Below are 13,378 nucleotides of genomic sequence, written 5' to 3'. Positions count from 1 at the left end.
CCCTCCAGGGACAAGCCGCCCTGATGACTGTGCAGCTGTTACTAAAGGAACTACTGAGTTCCTAGAGTGCAGATGACTCACATCTTTCCAAGTGTGTGGTTGTATGCCTAGGTAGTTGCAGACATTACTCCATGTATAGCTACCTGGGGTTAGAGTTAGAGTTAGAGTTAGGACTATGCTTAGATTAGCATTGATGTAGTAGTTACAGTTGGATCCTGGTAAACACAGGGCCATGTAAAGATTTTAGGATAACACCCACGAGCGTTACCTTGACAGAGTGTGTCTGTCTGGTTTTCTCTTCCCTTAGATTCTGTGTCTGCTATGTCAGAGAAGCCTGGGGCCAGGACTCTGCAGTGTGGACACTCATGGGGATGGGGATGGGGATGGACGTGTAGGTGAAGGATGGGGCTGCTGAAGAGGACAGTGGACCTACTTGCTAACCATGACATTTCTTTAAAAGCATGCAGCCAAGTTGTTGAGACCAAGGGCATTCCTGTGAATCCAAGACTATTCTTATTAAAGGATAAGCAATGAGATGTAAACGACGAACCAGAGTTTAGAGTAAGGATCACCAGGCCTGGTCTGAGATGGTCTAGTGGGCTTTACAGAAGAGAGTGGCTTTCAAAATGGATTTGGATTGTATATTTGTTTGCGGGACTGCAAGATGGACTGTGTCTGTTTGCATGTGTGCAAGCCTATCTTTGTGTCTGCTCGAGTGTGTCTGACTCGGGGTGTTCATGAGTCTATGTAGGTACTGGACATGTCTCTTGGTACTTTGAATTAGTTTTTGAGTGGCGCTGTTGTGTCTTTCTGTTTACGTATTTGTGTGGTTGTTGTCTGTGTTCATGTGTCTTTGACTGTGTGTGAGATTCTGCCTGATCTCTCACTTTACCCTGCCTTTCTCATTGATGCATTCCAGCTGCCAGCACTTTTTACCGCAAAGAATGGCTTCCCTTCCCTTCCCGCTGCCTGGATTCCCACAGGTCTGGCTGTCTTCCCAGGAACCTGCCCTTGTGGCCTCTGTAGAGGGCTTGACCTTGGGAGTAATACACTCTGGAAAGCCCCCAATATGATCCCTGCCTGGCCATGGACCCAGAGTAGTTACAGTGAGGACAAGGCGGGAAAGGGGGCCAGTTGGCAGCACCCACCCATCCTTCTGGAAACAGAAATCTGCCTCTGTCCTCTTCCCAGGCCCCCTGTTTTATCCCCATGCTCTCATCCAGACCAAGTATTCAGGGTCCTGGCCTCACTGTCTCTGGGGATAAGAATGGATAGTCAGTTCTCTATAAGCACAGCCAGACCTGCTAAAGATCTGGTTCTCTGTGTCCCCCCATATCTTACATGTCTGCATTGTGCTCATTCCTCATATCCCTACCTGAACTCAGATTGTCCTCCCTTCTTTCCCATCCCTGGAGTAGACACAAGAACTATTTTTGGCCTTTATTCTATGACAGCCTTGGGCTATGCAATAGGCTTCTATGCTTTGGATGGCTGACAAAGAGCAGAGGCCCAACCCCCTCACACCTGGTTTAGGAATCAGTGTCTCCATGGGGTTGATTCTTGTGCTCATCCTGTGTTCTTTGCCCTCCCTACATGGGCTGCAGTGAGCAGGTACAAAAATGAAACAGCCATGGTCCCTCTCCTCTGGGATTCAGTTTTAACTGGAGAAGTGATTTAGCAGAGAAGCTACTCTCCATGGAATTCTGTAGTGCCCTCTGCAGGGATCAAGGGAAGGGCTCCAGAAAGTCAGAGTCATTCACCATAACATGATGATACTTCAGAGGGCCAGAGGTGAACTCCAATGTTTCCAAGCAAGCATTGATATATTCTTAGCACCTACCAGCAATTCTGGAGTAGTAAATTCTTGAGTTTGTGTTCTCTATGAGGCTTTTAATTCTAATTTCATCTTTCTTGAACCAAGGGGTCCAAGGTTATGGGATGGAATGAGCAAGGCTTCATCACTCAACATCCTGCATGAAGTCACAGGCTCTGACTCTGTTTTCTCTCAGCCCTTGACTTTGCCGTGAATTGAGAAACCTGAAGGTCTTGATTCCAGCTTATCTCTCTGTCCCCAACCCTTTGTTACTGGACTTTTGTCAGTGTTATGAACTCATGCTGCTTTGGGGCAGGTAGGAGCCTATGGGGAACCATGGGAAAGGCCTACTCCATATAAGCTAGGATGTGTGCACATTAACCTTGGCATTCCACCATACGCTGCAGTGACCTTTCTGGGTTGTTCCCTTCATTCTGGGCCTCCCCGTCATCTCCTTTACTCTGTAACTCTCTGCCCAACTCCCATCAGGCAGGGAGGATGTGCCTGTCACAAGACCTCCTATGATCTTTGGAGATGCTTTATGGAAACACTTGGAGGGTTTTTGGCTCAGCAGGCTTGGGCCTTGTGCCTCCTCACTATAGAGGCCACACTAGGGGCTGGGCTCCCATACCTCAGGCACAGTCTCCATTAAGAGGAGGGACGCATTCTTGCTTCTTCCCATCCTGGCTTTTCTGGATCCTGTTAGCAGTGGATACGTCATGGTAAGAGCCGGAATCCTATAGAGGAAGAGAGTTCTGCCACTACCATCTCTTGGTTTGATGGGATGTTGAGTCATCCTGGATTTCCTTAGGAATCAGTGAGGCAGGGGCAACCCAGAGACCCCCATACCACATCACAGGGAAGTGTCAGCACTTCCTGTGCTTCCTCCAGCTCTTGGCTCCTTTGTGGTAGGTCAGAAGGTGAGAATGCAGAGGTGTCACCTTCTGAGAGAAGTGAGGGGTCCAAAACAATGGTCTATTTCTTCCTCTCAGGGCAGCCTCCTATCTTTTGGTTTTCCAGTTCTCTCCTACCACTCCCCAAATACCCGTGGTCCCTGGCTGGACACTAATATGCCACACCTGCTCTCTTCCTCTCTTGCAAGCCCCATCTTCTTCCTCATGTTCCATGCATCTAGAGCTTTCTCTGCCATCTTTCTCATGGTGTTCCAAAAACACCGACTTGACACATGATCACCAACTTCAACCACTCCCCCTAAGCTCACAACTCCTACCAACTTCTTGGGCCCTAAAACCAAACCAAACCAAACCAAACCAGACCAAATCAAACCAAACCAAACCACTCAACCCAACCCAACCCAACCAAACCAAACCTTGCCATAGTAACTTCCAGAAGTCCTCTCCACCCCTGGCCTTGAACTGCCCCACCTGCCCTTGAATGAACCTTTCCCAACACCTCATTCATCTCTCTAGGCCTTTCCCCCTTTTCTTGTGAGGAAACTTTTCTTGATACACAAAGTCCTCCTTCATTAATGTCATTTTCTAATTCCTCCAGCCAAATGTCTGTGCTTTTAGCTAAGGCCAACCACGCGCCTTGGGGACTCCCCTTCTGGTATTTCTGCACCATGATATTGATGCAGCATTTCCCCCTTTGCTCTGCTGCATCACCGATTTATTCCTCTTGACTATGTTTTTCATCGACATCCAACATGCTATATATCCTACGTTTATTTTTAATGATTTTTATTTAATATTAACTATGATATCAAATGTGTATTAGTATATCAATCTAATGACAAAAATTGTATTATTATTCATTTACACTATGTTGCACATATATAGTTTTATAATTTTATTAAATTAAGGCTTTATTTAAATTTATTTAACACCTATTTATTTTTCCCTTTTAATTTTTTTTTTTAGTTCCAGTTAACATACAATACTACATGTTTCAGGTGTACAACATAGTTTTCAGACATTTATATAACTTATGAAGTGTTCACTCTGATAAATCTAGTACTCATCTGACATCATACATGGTTTATAGCTCCTACATATAAAAAATTCTTGGTGCTGTTTTTTCATTTTTCTGCAGTTGTGTGGAGCAAAACTCCTTGAAGCAGTTACCATTCTCTCTCGAATCTACTCCAGTCATGCCTTACCTCCACCACTCATCTGAGTCTTTTCTTTTCAAAGTCATAAAGGGTTTCTAAGCTTCTAGATCTAATAATCGACTCCAAGTCCTCATCTTTCTTGGCTGATTGGAAACTTTTCACGCAGTTGCTCACTTTCTTCTTGCAATGCTTTCCTCTCTTGGCTTCCAGTGTACCACACTCTCCTGTCTTTCCTCCTACCTCACTGGCTGCTACTATTCAGTCTCTGCTTCTTGTTCCTACTTTTTTCCTCCAATTTCTTAATGTTAGAGTGTCCCAAAGCCTGGTCTTTAGATTTAGCCTTTATTTATATTTATTCCTTTGTGATCTTATCCAGTCTCATGGTTTTACATCTATTTATCTATCATCTATCTATCTATCTATCTATCTATCTATCTATCTATCTATCTACCTATCTATCATCTGTATCTATCATCTATCTAATCTATCATCTATCAATTTATTCTATCTATCATCTATCACATGTCTGTCTATCTATCATCTATCATCTATCTATCAATTTATTCTATCATCTATCACATGTCTATCTATCATCTATCTATCTATCTATCTATCATCTATCATCTACTTACCTACCTACATACTTATCTACCATCTAGCTGTTAATTAATCATCTATAGCTAGGACCCTCCCTGTGGACCATCAGGCTTCTGTGTTGAGAATGCTGTTGGAGGTGGTGTCTCAGGAAGAACTTGGGAGATTAGTTATGATGCTACTGCAGTAATTATTGCAACAGAGAGAGTGAAAAGTGGTCATGTTTTTAATTTATTTTGAAGGCAGTGACAACAGGTTTTACTGATGGATTGTATGTGGACTGTTGGGGGGAAAAAAGTAAAGGATAACACCAATGTTTTGTCCGGAAGAAATGGAAAGATGGAGTTGCTGTTAACTGATATGGTGAATACTGTGATTGGAGCATATTTTGCATGTGTGATTAAATGATGATGGTGGGTGGGAAATTAGTTGTTCAGTTTTCTATTTTGAGATGAATACTGGACATCCAAGTATACATGTTGATTAGACTGTTTGGATATATGAAACTGTGTGTCCCATGAGATCATGGGTTCTACCATGCAAATCCTGGGTCATGTTCATTGTTGTTTTGCTATAGTACTTTGCATACAGTAAGTACTCAAATATTTTAATTATTGTTAAGATGCTCCTCAAGATCATTTTTATTGTAATCCTTCTGGGATCCTCATCAATGGAGTACTTCCTCCTGTGGCAAGATCCCCCATTTCATGGTGCTAATCATACTAATGTAATGATTTGTCTACCTCCCCATCCTAGACTTTCAATTCAAGTACTATTAAGGTATGATCATGTGCCAGCCATTATCCTAGGCCTTGGTGATATGAGACAGTATTGTAATTATTCAGGCAAGAATGAATGAGAAACAAAATACAAGCAGAGGTAGTAAAAATAGAGGGAGGGCAAAGTTGAGAGATAATGGATTAGAACCTAGTGACTGACTTTATGTTTAGGCTGAAGAAAAACATGGATGTATAGTTATACCATTCCCCGACATTGGGAAGCAGTTCAGTGGGGTGAAGTTTGAGTGTTCAGATTTGAAATTAATTTAATTACCTTTGGAAAACAAGGCTCAACTCATTGCATTTCATAACACTATAAGTAAGAACCTAAACTCAGAGTTTATTCACCAACCTGTCCCAATAGCACTTGGACATGGGATTGGCTTCCTGGTGGTGGTGGTGGTGATATATGAAAATCAAAGGCTTTGCTCCCTTACCTGCCCTGGTCAGACACATGACATTTCTGTTTCAAATACTCAGAATTCTGTCTATATGCTCCCATCCCTGCTACTTCCCTCCCTGCACTTGGGGGTGCAGGTCGAACCCCTGTCCAAGCCAAGTCCTACTGTGATCGTCGTCATTCCTGAACTCACTCGTTTCCTGTAGCTAATAGGCCTGGAGGTGGGGCACAGGCAAGAGCTACAGCACCCTTCCAGATGAGTTCTCCAAAAAGATCTAACACAACCAACAGGGAACAGAGAGGGGGAGATTCTGTCATTTGCTTTTGACATTCTATCACACTATTTATGTGCTTTTGATAAATACAATGTACCTCCTCAAGGCTGGAGCTCTATGGCACTCCTCTAAAAGGCTCCTCTCTGGATGTGGCTGTGTACAGAAGTCATCAAGGAATTTTGCCTGTGGGATACCTGGCCATTCTTCCTTGTCAATGCTATCCTCATGTCCCCATTGCTCCTCTGGTCCCAAGGACACCTTGGGAAGCCATGATAGAATTCAAGTCTGACTTTTACCTTCAACTGACCTTAGACAAAGTCCATCCTTCTCTGCTTAAGTCCCTTTATCCACTGTTCAGGGGAGGACTTGGAGGAGCTGTGTGGAATGCTGACCAGCCTTAAGGGTGGGTTAAAGTTCCTTCCCTAGATAGGAATGACATTTTAACTTCCCTCTTGCCTTCCCTTAACACACCACGGTGCAGAGAAGGAGCAGACAGACAACTCTGCTTAGAGATATAGATTGTATTTTGGGTTGCGTTCCTACACCCCTGCACATTAATGAAAATAACAGTAGCAGCCCTCTTCAAGGGATGCAGAGGCTAGGGGGCCTACAAAGTCTTTTGATTGTGCTGAATCTTCTTGAACACACCAACGTTTCCCTCTGAGGTGAGCGTTGAAATTTAGGGTGGATTTCCTGGATGAGTGGCACAAGCCACTCGAGGACAGTGCCGAGGGCAGTGGCGGTGGTGGCCCAACACTGAGGCAAAGTGGAATTGATGGGAGAGAGAGCGGTGCCGGAGCTTACTGCCTGGGGAATGGGGCCCATCTGAGAAGGCCAGGCCCATCTGCTTCTCAGTGGGGGAAGACTGGGCCTTGGGGTCATCTCTTGTCTTCTCTGCCTTAGTTCGCCCCATGGGACTTTTGGCTGTAGCTAGCCTCTTTTCTACATTTTCTTTTCTGGTATTGACCACTTTCTCGGCTGTCAAGAACATGGATTCCTTGTGTGCTTTGCCTTTTGTCTTGACATTAATACATTGCAGAAAGATTTTCATTTTATTTTTCAAGCTCGAATCTGGAAGGCTGGGCCTCTTATGAGTACGAGCTGGCATCGGCTGCCTCTGTAAAACCTGCCCTTGCAAAGTTTGGCCCTGCAATGGCTTATGATAGATGAGATGAGCCAGGAAAGGCTGACTCTGTGATGCTTGTGGCTCCACAGGCTGGGCATTCTCAGGAACCTTGACTGGTCTGAGGATGCCACTGAGACTAGTTTGACTATCTTGTAAGTCATTCTCCTCAGATTCCTTTCCTCCTGGAGGTAGCTCTGGGAGCTGAAGCTGAGAACAATACTGGAGACTATGTTGACAGGGAGCACCAAGATGAAAGATGTGTTTTCGTCGCCTGGGGTTATGAGGTTTCCTGCTCAGAAGCAGCCCTTCTGGCCTCTGAACTTCAGTAGGGTAGCTTTCTTCTTTTGTTGAGGAAAGCACAAACCCTGCATCTCCTTCTCCAAGGTTCCCTACTGACTTAAGTTTTCCTGGGTCCTCTTCCTTTTCTGTCAGTGTGGGGACTTGGGCTGAGCCCTCGCTCTTGCCAGGGCTGTGGGACTCAGTGCTCCTGGCCTCCTCCAGCTGAATGCAATACACTTGGGCCTCTGTCGTGTCCCCACTGGGTTGTGAGATATTGGAGGACCAGTGAGCAGCACCATTGGATGCTGCTCTGGAACTAGGTTGCTTCTGGTTTTGTTGCACTGCCTTTAACTCAATGGTCAGCTGTTGTTTAAGATGGAGCCATTCTGGATCTGGGGCGAGAGAGGTGTCTGGTGGGATGGGGAGCTCCTGGAGCAATGTTTTCTCTTGGTTGTTCGGACTCTCATGAGACTCCTGTGTGGATGTGTTCTCTGGGATTGCTACGGTTTGTTCCCTGGACTCCCTTGCCTTTACAGGAATTCCCCATTGTATCTCCAGGATCTTCTTTCTCAGGTGGAAATTTAATTTGGCCAAGATAGCTTTCTTAAGTGAGTAGGGGCTAGCAGGCTCTGTCTGGCTTTTCGAAGGCTCCATCTTGGTCATTTCCTCTACCTGCACTTCAGCCTGGGACTCATCTGCAGTGTCAGCACAAGCCTCGTCGGCATCTTGCAAGCACGGCTCAGGACTTAGGCACTGCTCTTCAGATGAGATCATCTGAGTCAGAGGTTCTGTTAGGATCTTGACAGGCTCAGGCACTACCTCTGTGATTATAGGTTGGGTAGTGGTTGCCAGGGCCATGGCCTTGGAGAGAGCCACATAATAAAGAGCAGGGAGCCCTGACAAGAAGGCCAGATACTTGTGCCGTAAAGTTGTCTCCAGTTTCTCGATAGCTTCCTTGGACAGGGCTTGGGGCAGCTTAGGATGTTCAATGACAGCATCTGGTGAGGCCTGTTGCTGGGGACCGAGGTCTGGTGGCATCAATGGCATAACTTTCTGTTGTTGGTCAGGGTCGGTTGCCGCCTGTAGCTCCAGGGTTTTGCTTTCTGGGATGCAGGTCGGGGGAGCCTCTTCTAGACCCCCAGGAATTATGCATGCCCAAGACCTATAAACATGGGCAGGGACCTTGCCCTTGTGGATCTGTCCACACTTGGAGGTGATGTGGTTCTGTAGTTTTGCCTTGGCCTGGGCAAACGAGCACGGCATGGTGACTGACACTGTGTCCTCAAAGGCCGAGAAAGGGTCACCAGCACCAGGGGCTTCTAGGGCTGAGGATTGGGCAGCACTCACATTGGCTAGGGCTGTACCGCTCCAGGGCAGAGTCTGCTGGTGAGCACGGGACAGGAGCAACTGGAAGGACTGCTGGCTTTTGTGGGGCAGGCCCCAGCGATGGTGAATCAACTGCCTCTGGAGGTGGAATTCCAGCAGCCTCCGGGCATGCTCCGGGAAGAAGAGTAGTTCCCTTGTGAGGACAGAGATGGGCCTTCCTGGCCAGGAAGTTTTCGCAGTCTCAAGAGACTGGGATTCGTCACAAGGCTCATACTGCACGGGGCTATGGGTGTGCTGAGATCTCTGAAAAACAGCTGGCAAACCCCACTGAAGCTGGAGCTGCCTCTGTAGCAGGTGCCATTCCAAGGCTTCACACTCGGCCAGAGTCAGAAATGGGACCTTGATCTGAGCTCCTTGCTCATCAGACGGAGTGACCCAATTTGGGGAGGATTGGGAAGAGGGGGAGGCTGACTGAGGTGGAGTTTTAGGCAGCAGAGGGAGGAAAGAGAGCTCCTTGAAGAGAAAAGGGTCCTTCAAGGGGAGCTTGGACATGCTCCCATTGCTGGAGAGGCCTTGAGGGCCCAAGGGAGTGTCAACGAGGGACTCACTGTGCAGAGAAGGGAGTCCACAGAACAGCTGGCTGTATTTCTGCTGCAAATGGCGCACTGAGTCATTAGCCTGTTGCCCAGAATGTGGATAGAGGCCACTTAAGTCTTTAAGGGCTGGAGAGGGCAAGGCTAGAGCCACATGGTTTGGGGTTTGCTGGTAGTAGTGTGTTTGTATTTGGTCCATAGTGGACCATTCAGAGACCCAGAATGCCTGGGTAGCCTGGCCAGCCATACATGATCCCCAAGTCTGGTAGGAAATGGTCCCAAGTTTGTTTACAGGTAACTCAGAAGTATTATTCTGGATGAAAGAAACTGACTGGTTATTTACAGGTTGATACAACAATGGCGAGTTTGGCATAAGCTGCCTCAGGGACTCTTCCACACGTCTGGGCAGCCCCCACCTCTGGAAATGCATCCATTTTTTTACATGTAACTCAAGAAGCCTCAGAACTTCAGGACTGAGGAATGACACGTGGGCAGGGATGACAGCAACCACAGGCAGGGCCATAGGTTGTGTCGAGGTAGTGGTTTCTTGGTTCTGGGTCAGCAGAGAGACCTGGGAATTTAAGGGCTGCTGACCTTGGTTCCCATAGAGAAGGTTGAGGTTGTGCTGCAACAGCTCCTGCTGGTTCACTGGAATCCTAGTTCCCTCCAACCCTGAAGAAGACGTAGTCTCTGGGCCCCTGGGCATCTCTGGCTCTTGTAATGCCTGTCCTAGTTGGAGGTGTTCAGCCCTATAATCTTGGTTCCTGAATGAACCAGCTGAATGAGCAGCTGTCTTGGTTAACGATTTTTGAGCATTGCATTGTGTCACTGTGGGGGTTGCATTTGGACGTGAAATCCCTTGGGAGTACATGGAATGATGCTCTGAACTCTGCTCAAAAGACAAAGTACCCTGTGATTGCCCAAGTGACGTGGGAGAGATCAGGGTATTCACACCCAGCAGCAAATGCTTGATTTCCAGAGTCATGGCATTGCAGATTTGGCAGCAGGTGTCTGCACAAAGGAGATTCCGCACACTTCCCTCCTGAGGAAGCCAGTCCTGGCTGGGAGAGGAAACATGGCAACAGTTAATGATGGAATGACAAATGCCCTTTGGAAGTGTGTTTCCTGGAGATGGCCCTGCTCTCCCCTAGACCTGTAAGCCCTGGCATCTGCATCTCCTAGGTGTTTACTTCTCTGCTTTTTTTCTAGAAAAATGCCATTTGGCAATTTGTGGTGGGCTGGGCTGAAGGTAGGGCCTTGTTGGGCAAGGTTTCAGACAATCCATGGGAGCACAGGGCCATTGGAGACTGCAAGGTAGTGTGAGTCCTGTGTTGTCCTATGTCGAGAACCTAAACCAGGAGATGAGAACAAGGATAGCGAGCCAATGGCTGGCCGATGGGGCATCACCGGGGTCATCACCAGGTTGAACCTGGAGTCTAGCTCATTTGGGGCTAAGAAGGCTGTAGTCTGGTAGGTAGTGTTTCCAAACTGGAAAGTGAGGTCCGTGTGGGAACTCTGCTTTCTTGGGTCTATGAAGAGTATATAGCATATCTTGGGAGACAATCCCATTCTCTAGAGTTTTTAAGAAGAGGATATGCTCCTGGCTGAGGGCTGTCCCAGAAACTGGCCTCTCTGAAGACAGAACAAGCGGAGGTAATGTCAACAGGGTTCAGGGCCTGTCTTTGAAAGGGTGTGGCTATAGAGAGACTATGACAATGGTGACTTTTTAATGCACGTATTTATCCATTCTCCTGCCTGCATAACTTGTCTTGTGGCTGAGTGCAAACCCATAGAGAGTGTTTAATGAATTATGCAGTAGTCAAATCCTGAACTGCAGGAGCACTGTGAGCCTAGCTTAGAGCAGAACTGGGAGACTCCTCCCTCCTGAGACATCTGAACTCCCCTCTGTCCTGGCACCCTCTCAACCAGTGCTCCAGCCTCTGCTGTGTCTGGCTCCCTCCCAGCTATATTCCCTCTCCTCATCCCTGCCCCAGGTCAAGCACAGAAATCATCACAGGCCAGGTTGGAGTCGGGAGACTAGGAAGAGCAAGAGATCACCTTTTCATGATAGAGAGCAGCTCCCATGGCTTCTCAGCTTCTTTCCAGGAAAGTCTCCTAGCTGAGAAACCAGGAGACAGTGTTATGTGGAACAGGAGAGGCTTCACAGATATCCTATAGGCAGCTGAAGGGCTTTCGATGAGAGGAGACTGAAAACCCCAATACTCGATGCTCTAAGGCATGTCTGGGTATGACTTAACCAGTTACCATGTATTGTCCCTGAGCTAATTCTTTTAGACCATACTGTGACTGAGGCAGGATCTTCAGATGCCCATTTCATGGATAAAAGACATAGATGAAGTAATATCCACAGGGTCATAAAACTAGTAGATGACATCTGCCCTTCTTTCTCATTCTATTCCCTGGGGTAAAGTGGAGAATTTTGGAACATTCCCAGGCTTAGATTTCCCACTCAAAGAAATCTTCTGGGAGAATTTGTTAACTTGTGGAATGGGAGCGTTTGGTGATTAGAGCACCTGGCTCCTGACACTGGGCGTCAAAGAGGGGCTGGATCTATGGTAATCTCACTCGTGATGGATGGAAGTCGGAGAAAGGACTGCGATTTTACCTTTTGTTTTTGCATTTCTAGCCCATTGTTTGACTCTCCGGTGGCGCTAAAGAGAAAAAAGTTGAGTGTGAATCTGGGTCACCATTTCTTGTTCATGTCCAAAATGAAAGAAAACTAATACACATTCTTATTTTTTTCTATATATGTCTCTCTTTTATGCACTTACCTATATTTGCTTCCCCTATTCCACCTTTTTCATCCCATCATTTAATTTTTCTACTTATTTCTCACTTCTAGGCTCTCCATATTCTGTCCCCTTTCCCGGGACAAGTATTTGAGAGCGCTTATCATGACACAGGAGGGATAGCGGGATAGATTAAATGGTGATTAATCCTAAGAGCCCAACGCCTTTTGCCTACTAAGTCCACCAACCAGAAGAATCCCCCATATTGGGAGATATCTTCTGAGATCCAGTGAGGTAGATTCCATTTCATCTAAGTCTCAGCCCAAGGTAGATAGAGACACCCTTAATTTTTCAATTAGAATACATGACAGGGATGGGCTGGTAAGAAATCATTTCTAGGCTCTGACTGGATGTACAGTCAATGTACTAAAAATTGGCAGGGAGGGTAAAAAGAGAGGCTCTTAGGTCTTACAAAATTTGTATGAGGCTTAATTAGTTCAATCATGGTGTTAATGTTTCCCTACCCGGCAGCAGCTCGTTTTAGGTTCCAACCTAAATCCATCGTAACTCCTTTTTGCTTGCCAGATAATTAGGATAATAATGAAGATGGTGCCATAGTTATATAAGAAGTATCCAACATTCCATAGAATAAAAATAGGGCTCAACATGGTCTAAATCTCATTAGCATGAGGAGACCAGCCATTCCCATATTTAGCCGTTCAGGATCCTGGTGCTTAATTGCTGCCAACCACTGTGCCTTGCCAGGTCCACCTCACAGACCATGGAACCAGGCCATTAGATTGCATCACAAAGCCCTTCTGTTTCACAAGGTGCGTGCAGTGTCAGAGACTTTGATCTGTCTTAGGGAAGCTTATGTGGCGATTCCGTCTGTAGGTGAGGATGTCTGGTTGTCTGTGAGGGTTACAGAGCCAAAGACTAAAGGTGCCCACTCACAGGCAGTGTCTATGCTCTCGCTTTGTCTTCACTCTCCATACCCTACACCAGCCTGATGGCTTGGCTGTCTCTTTCATGACAACTGTCTGGTCACTCATCCCCAGAAAATAGAGTGTTTCGGAACACAGGGTGCCTTTTGAGGAAGAGGATTGAAGGACTCTCTACCAACTCTTCCACCTGTACTGGAAATGTATCTGAAAGGCACACACAAGCAGAGTCTTGTTGTAGCTGGGAAATGGAGAGCTTTGACGTTATGGGCAATGGTGATTGGAAATCAGAAGAGTGTGAAGGGGATCATGGTTGATGTGGTGGGGAGATGCCAAAGTGGTAGTATCTTTACATTTAAATATGTGGAGGAAGGGGTTAGAACGTCTGCTTTGCATGCAGAAGGTCCTGGGTCTGTGCCCCAGGTGGAACC

The 13,378-nt window shown here is 46.5% G+C and overlaps 1 protein-coding gene across 1 annotated transcript; it reads right to left on the bottom strand.

The window, feature by feature from the left end:
- Nucleotides 1-6,554: 6,554 nt before the first annotated feature.
- LOC107502873 (protein FAM205A-like) lies at nucleotides 6,555-12,722 on the bottom strand. Its single transcript, XM_016130545.2, has 4 exons — nucleotides 12,531-12,722; nucleotides 11,883-11,928; nucleotides 11,315-11,375; nucleotides 6,555-10,317 (listed from the first exon to the last, which is right to left on the bottom strand). Exons 1-4 carry the CDS (start codon nucleotides 12,672-12,674, stop codon nucleotides 6,612-6,614), a joined length of 3,957 nt encoding a protein of 1,318 aa, XP_015986031.2. The 5' UTR covers nucleotides 12,675-12,722; the 3' UTR covers nucleotides 6,555-6,611.
- Between the last annotated feature and the right edge of the window lie 656 nt (nucleotides 12,723-13,378).

This window comes from Rousettus aegyptiacus, unplaced genomic scaffold (assembly GCF_014176215.1).
Source record: "Rousettus aegyptiacus isolate mRouAeg1 unplaced genomic scaffold, mRouAeg1.p scaffold_m13_p_3, whole genome shotgun sequence".
Taxonomy (NCBI): Eukaryota; Metazoa; Chordata; class Mammalia; order Chiroptera; family Pteropodidae; genus Rousettus; species Rousettus aegyptiacus.
This window is presented reverse-complemented; position numbering and strand designations above follow the sequence as displayed.

Excerpts from the sequence above, each read along its gene's own strand:
- LOC107502873 (XM_016130545.2), bottom strand. The coding sequence starts at position 12,674 with ATGTTGAGCCCTATTTTTATTCTATGGAATGTTGGATACTTCTTATAT. Across the intron at positions 11,929-12,530 it reads CTAAAACGAGCTGCTGCCGG|CGCCACCGGAGAGTCAAACA; the intron begins GTAGGGAAACAT and ends TTTTCTCTTTAG. Across the intron at positions 11,376-11,882 it reads TAGAAATGCAAAAACAAAAG|CTAGGAGACTTTCCTGGAAA; the intron begins GTAAAATCGCAG and ends CTGGTTTCTCAG.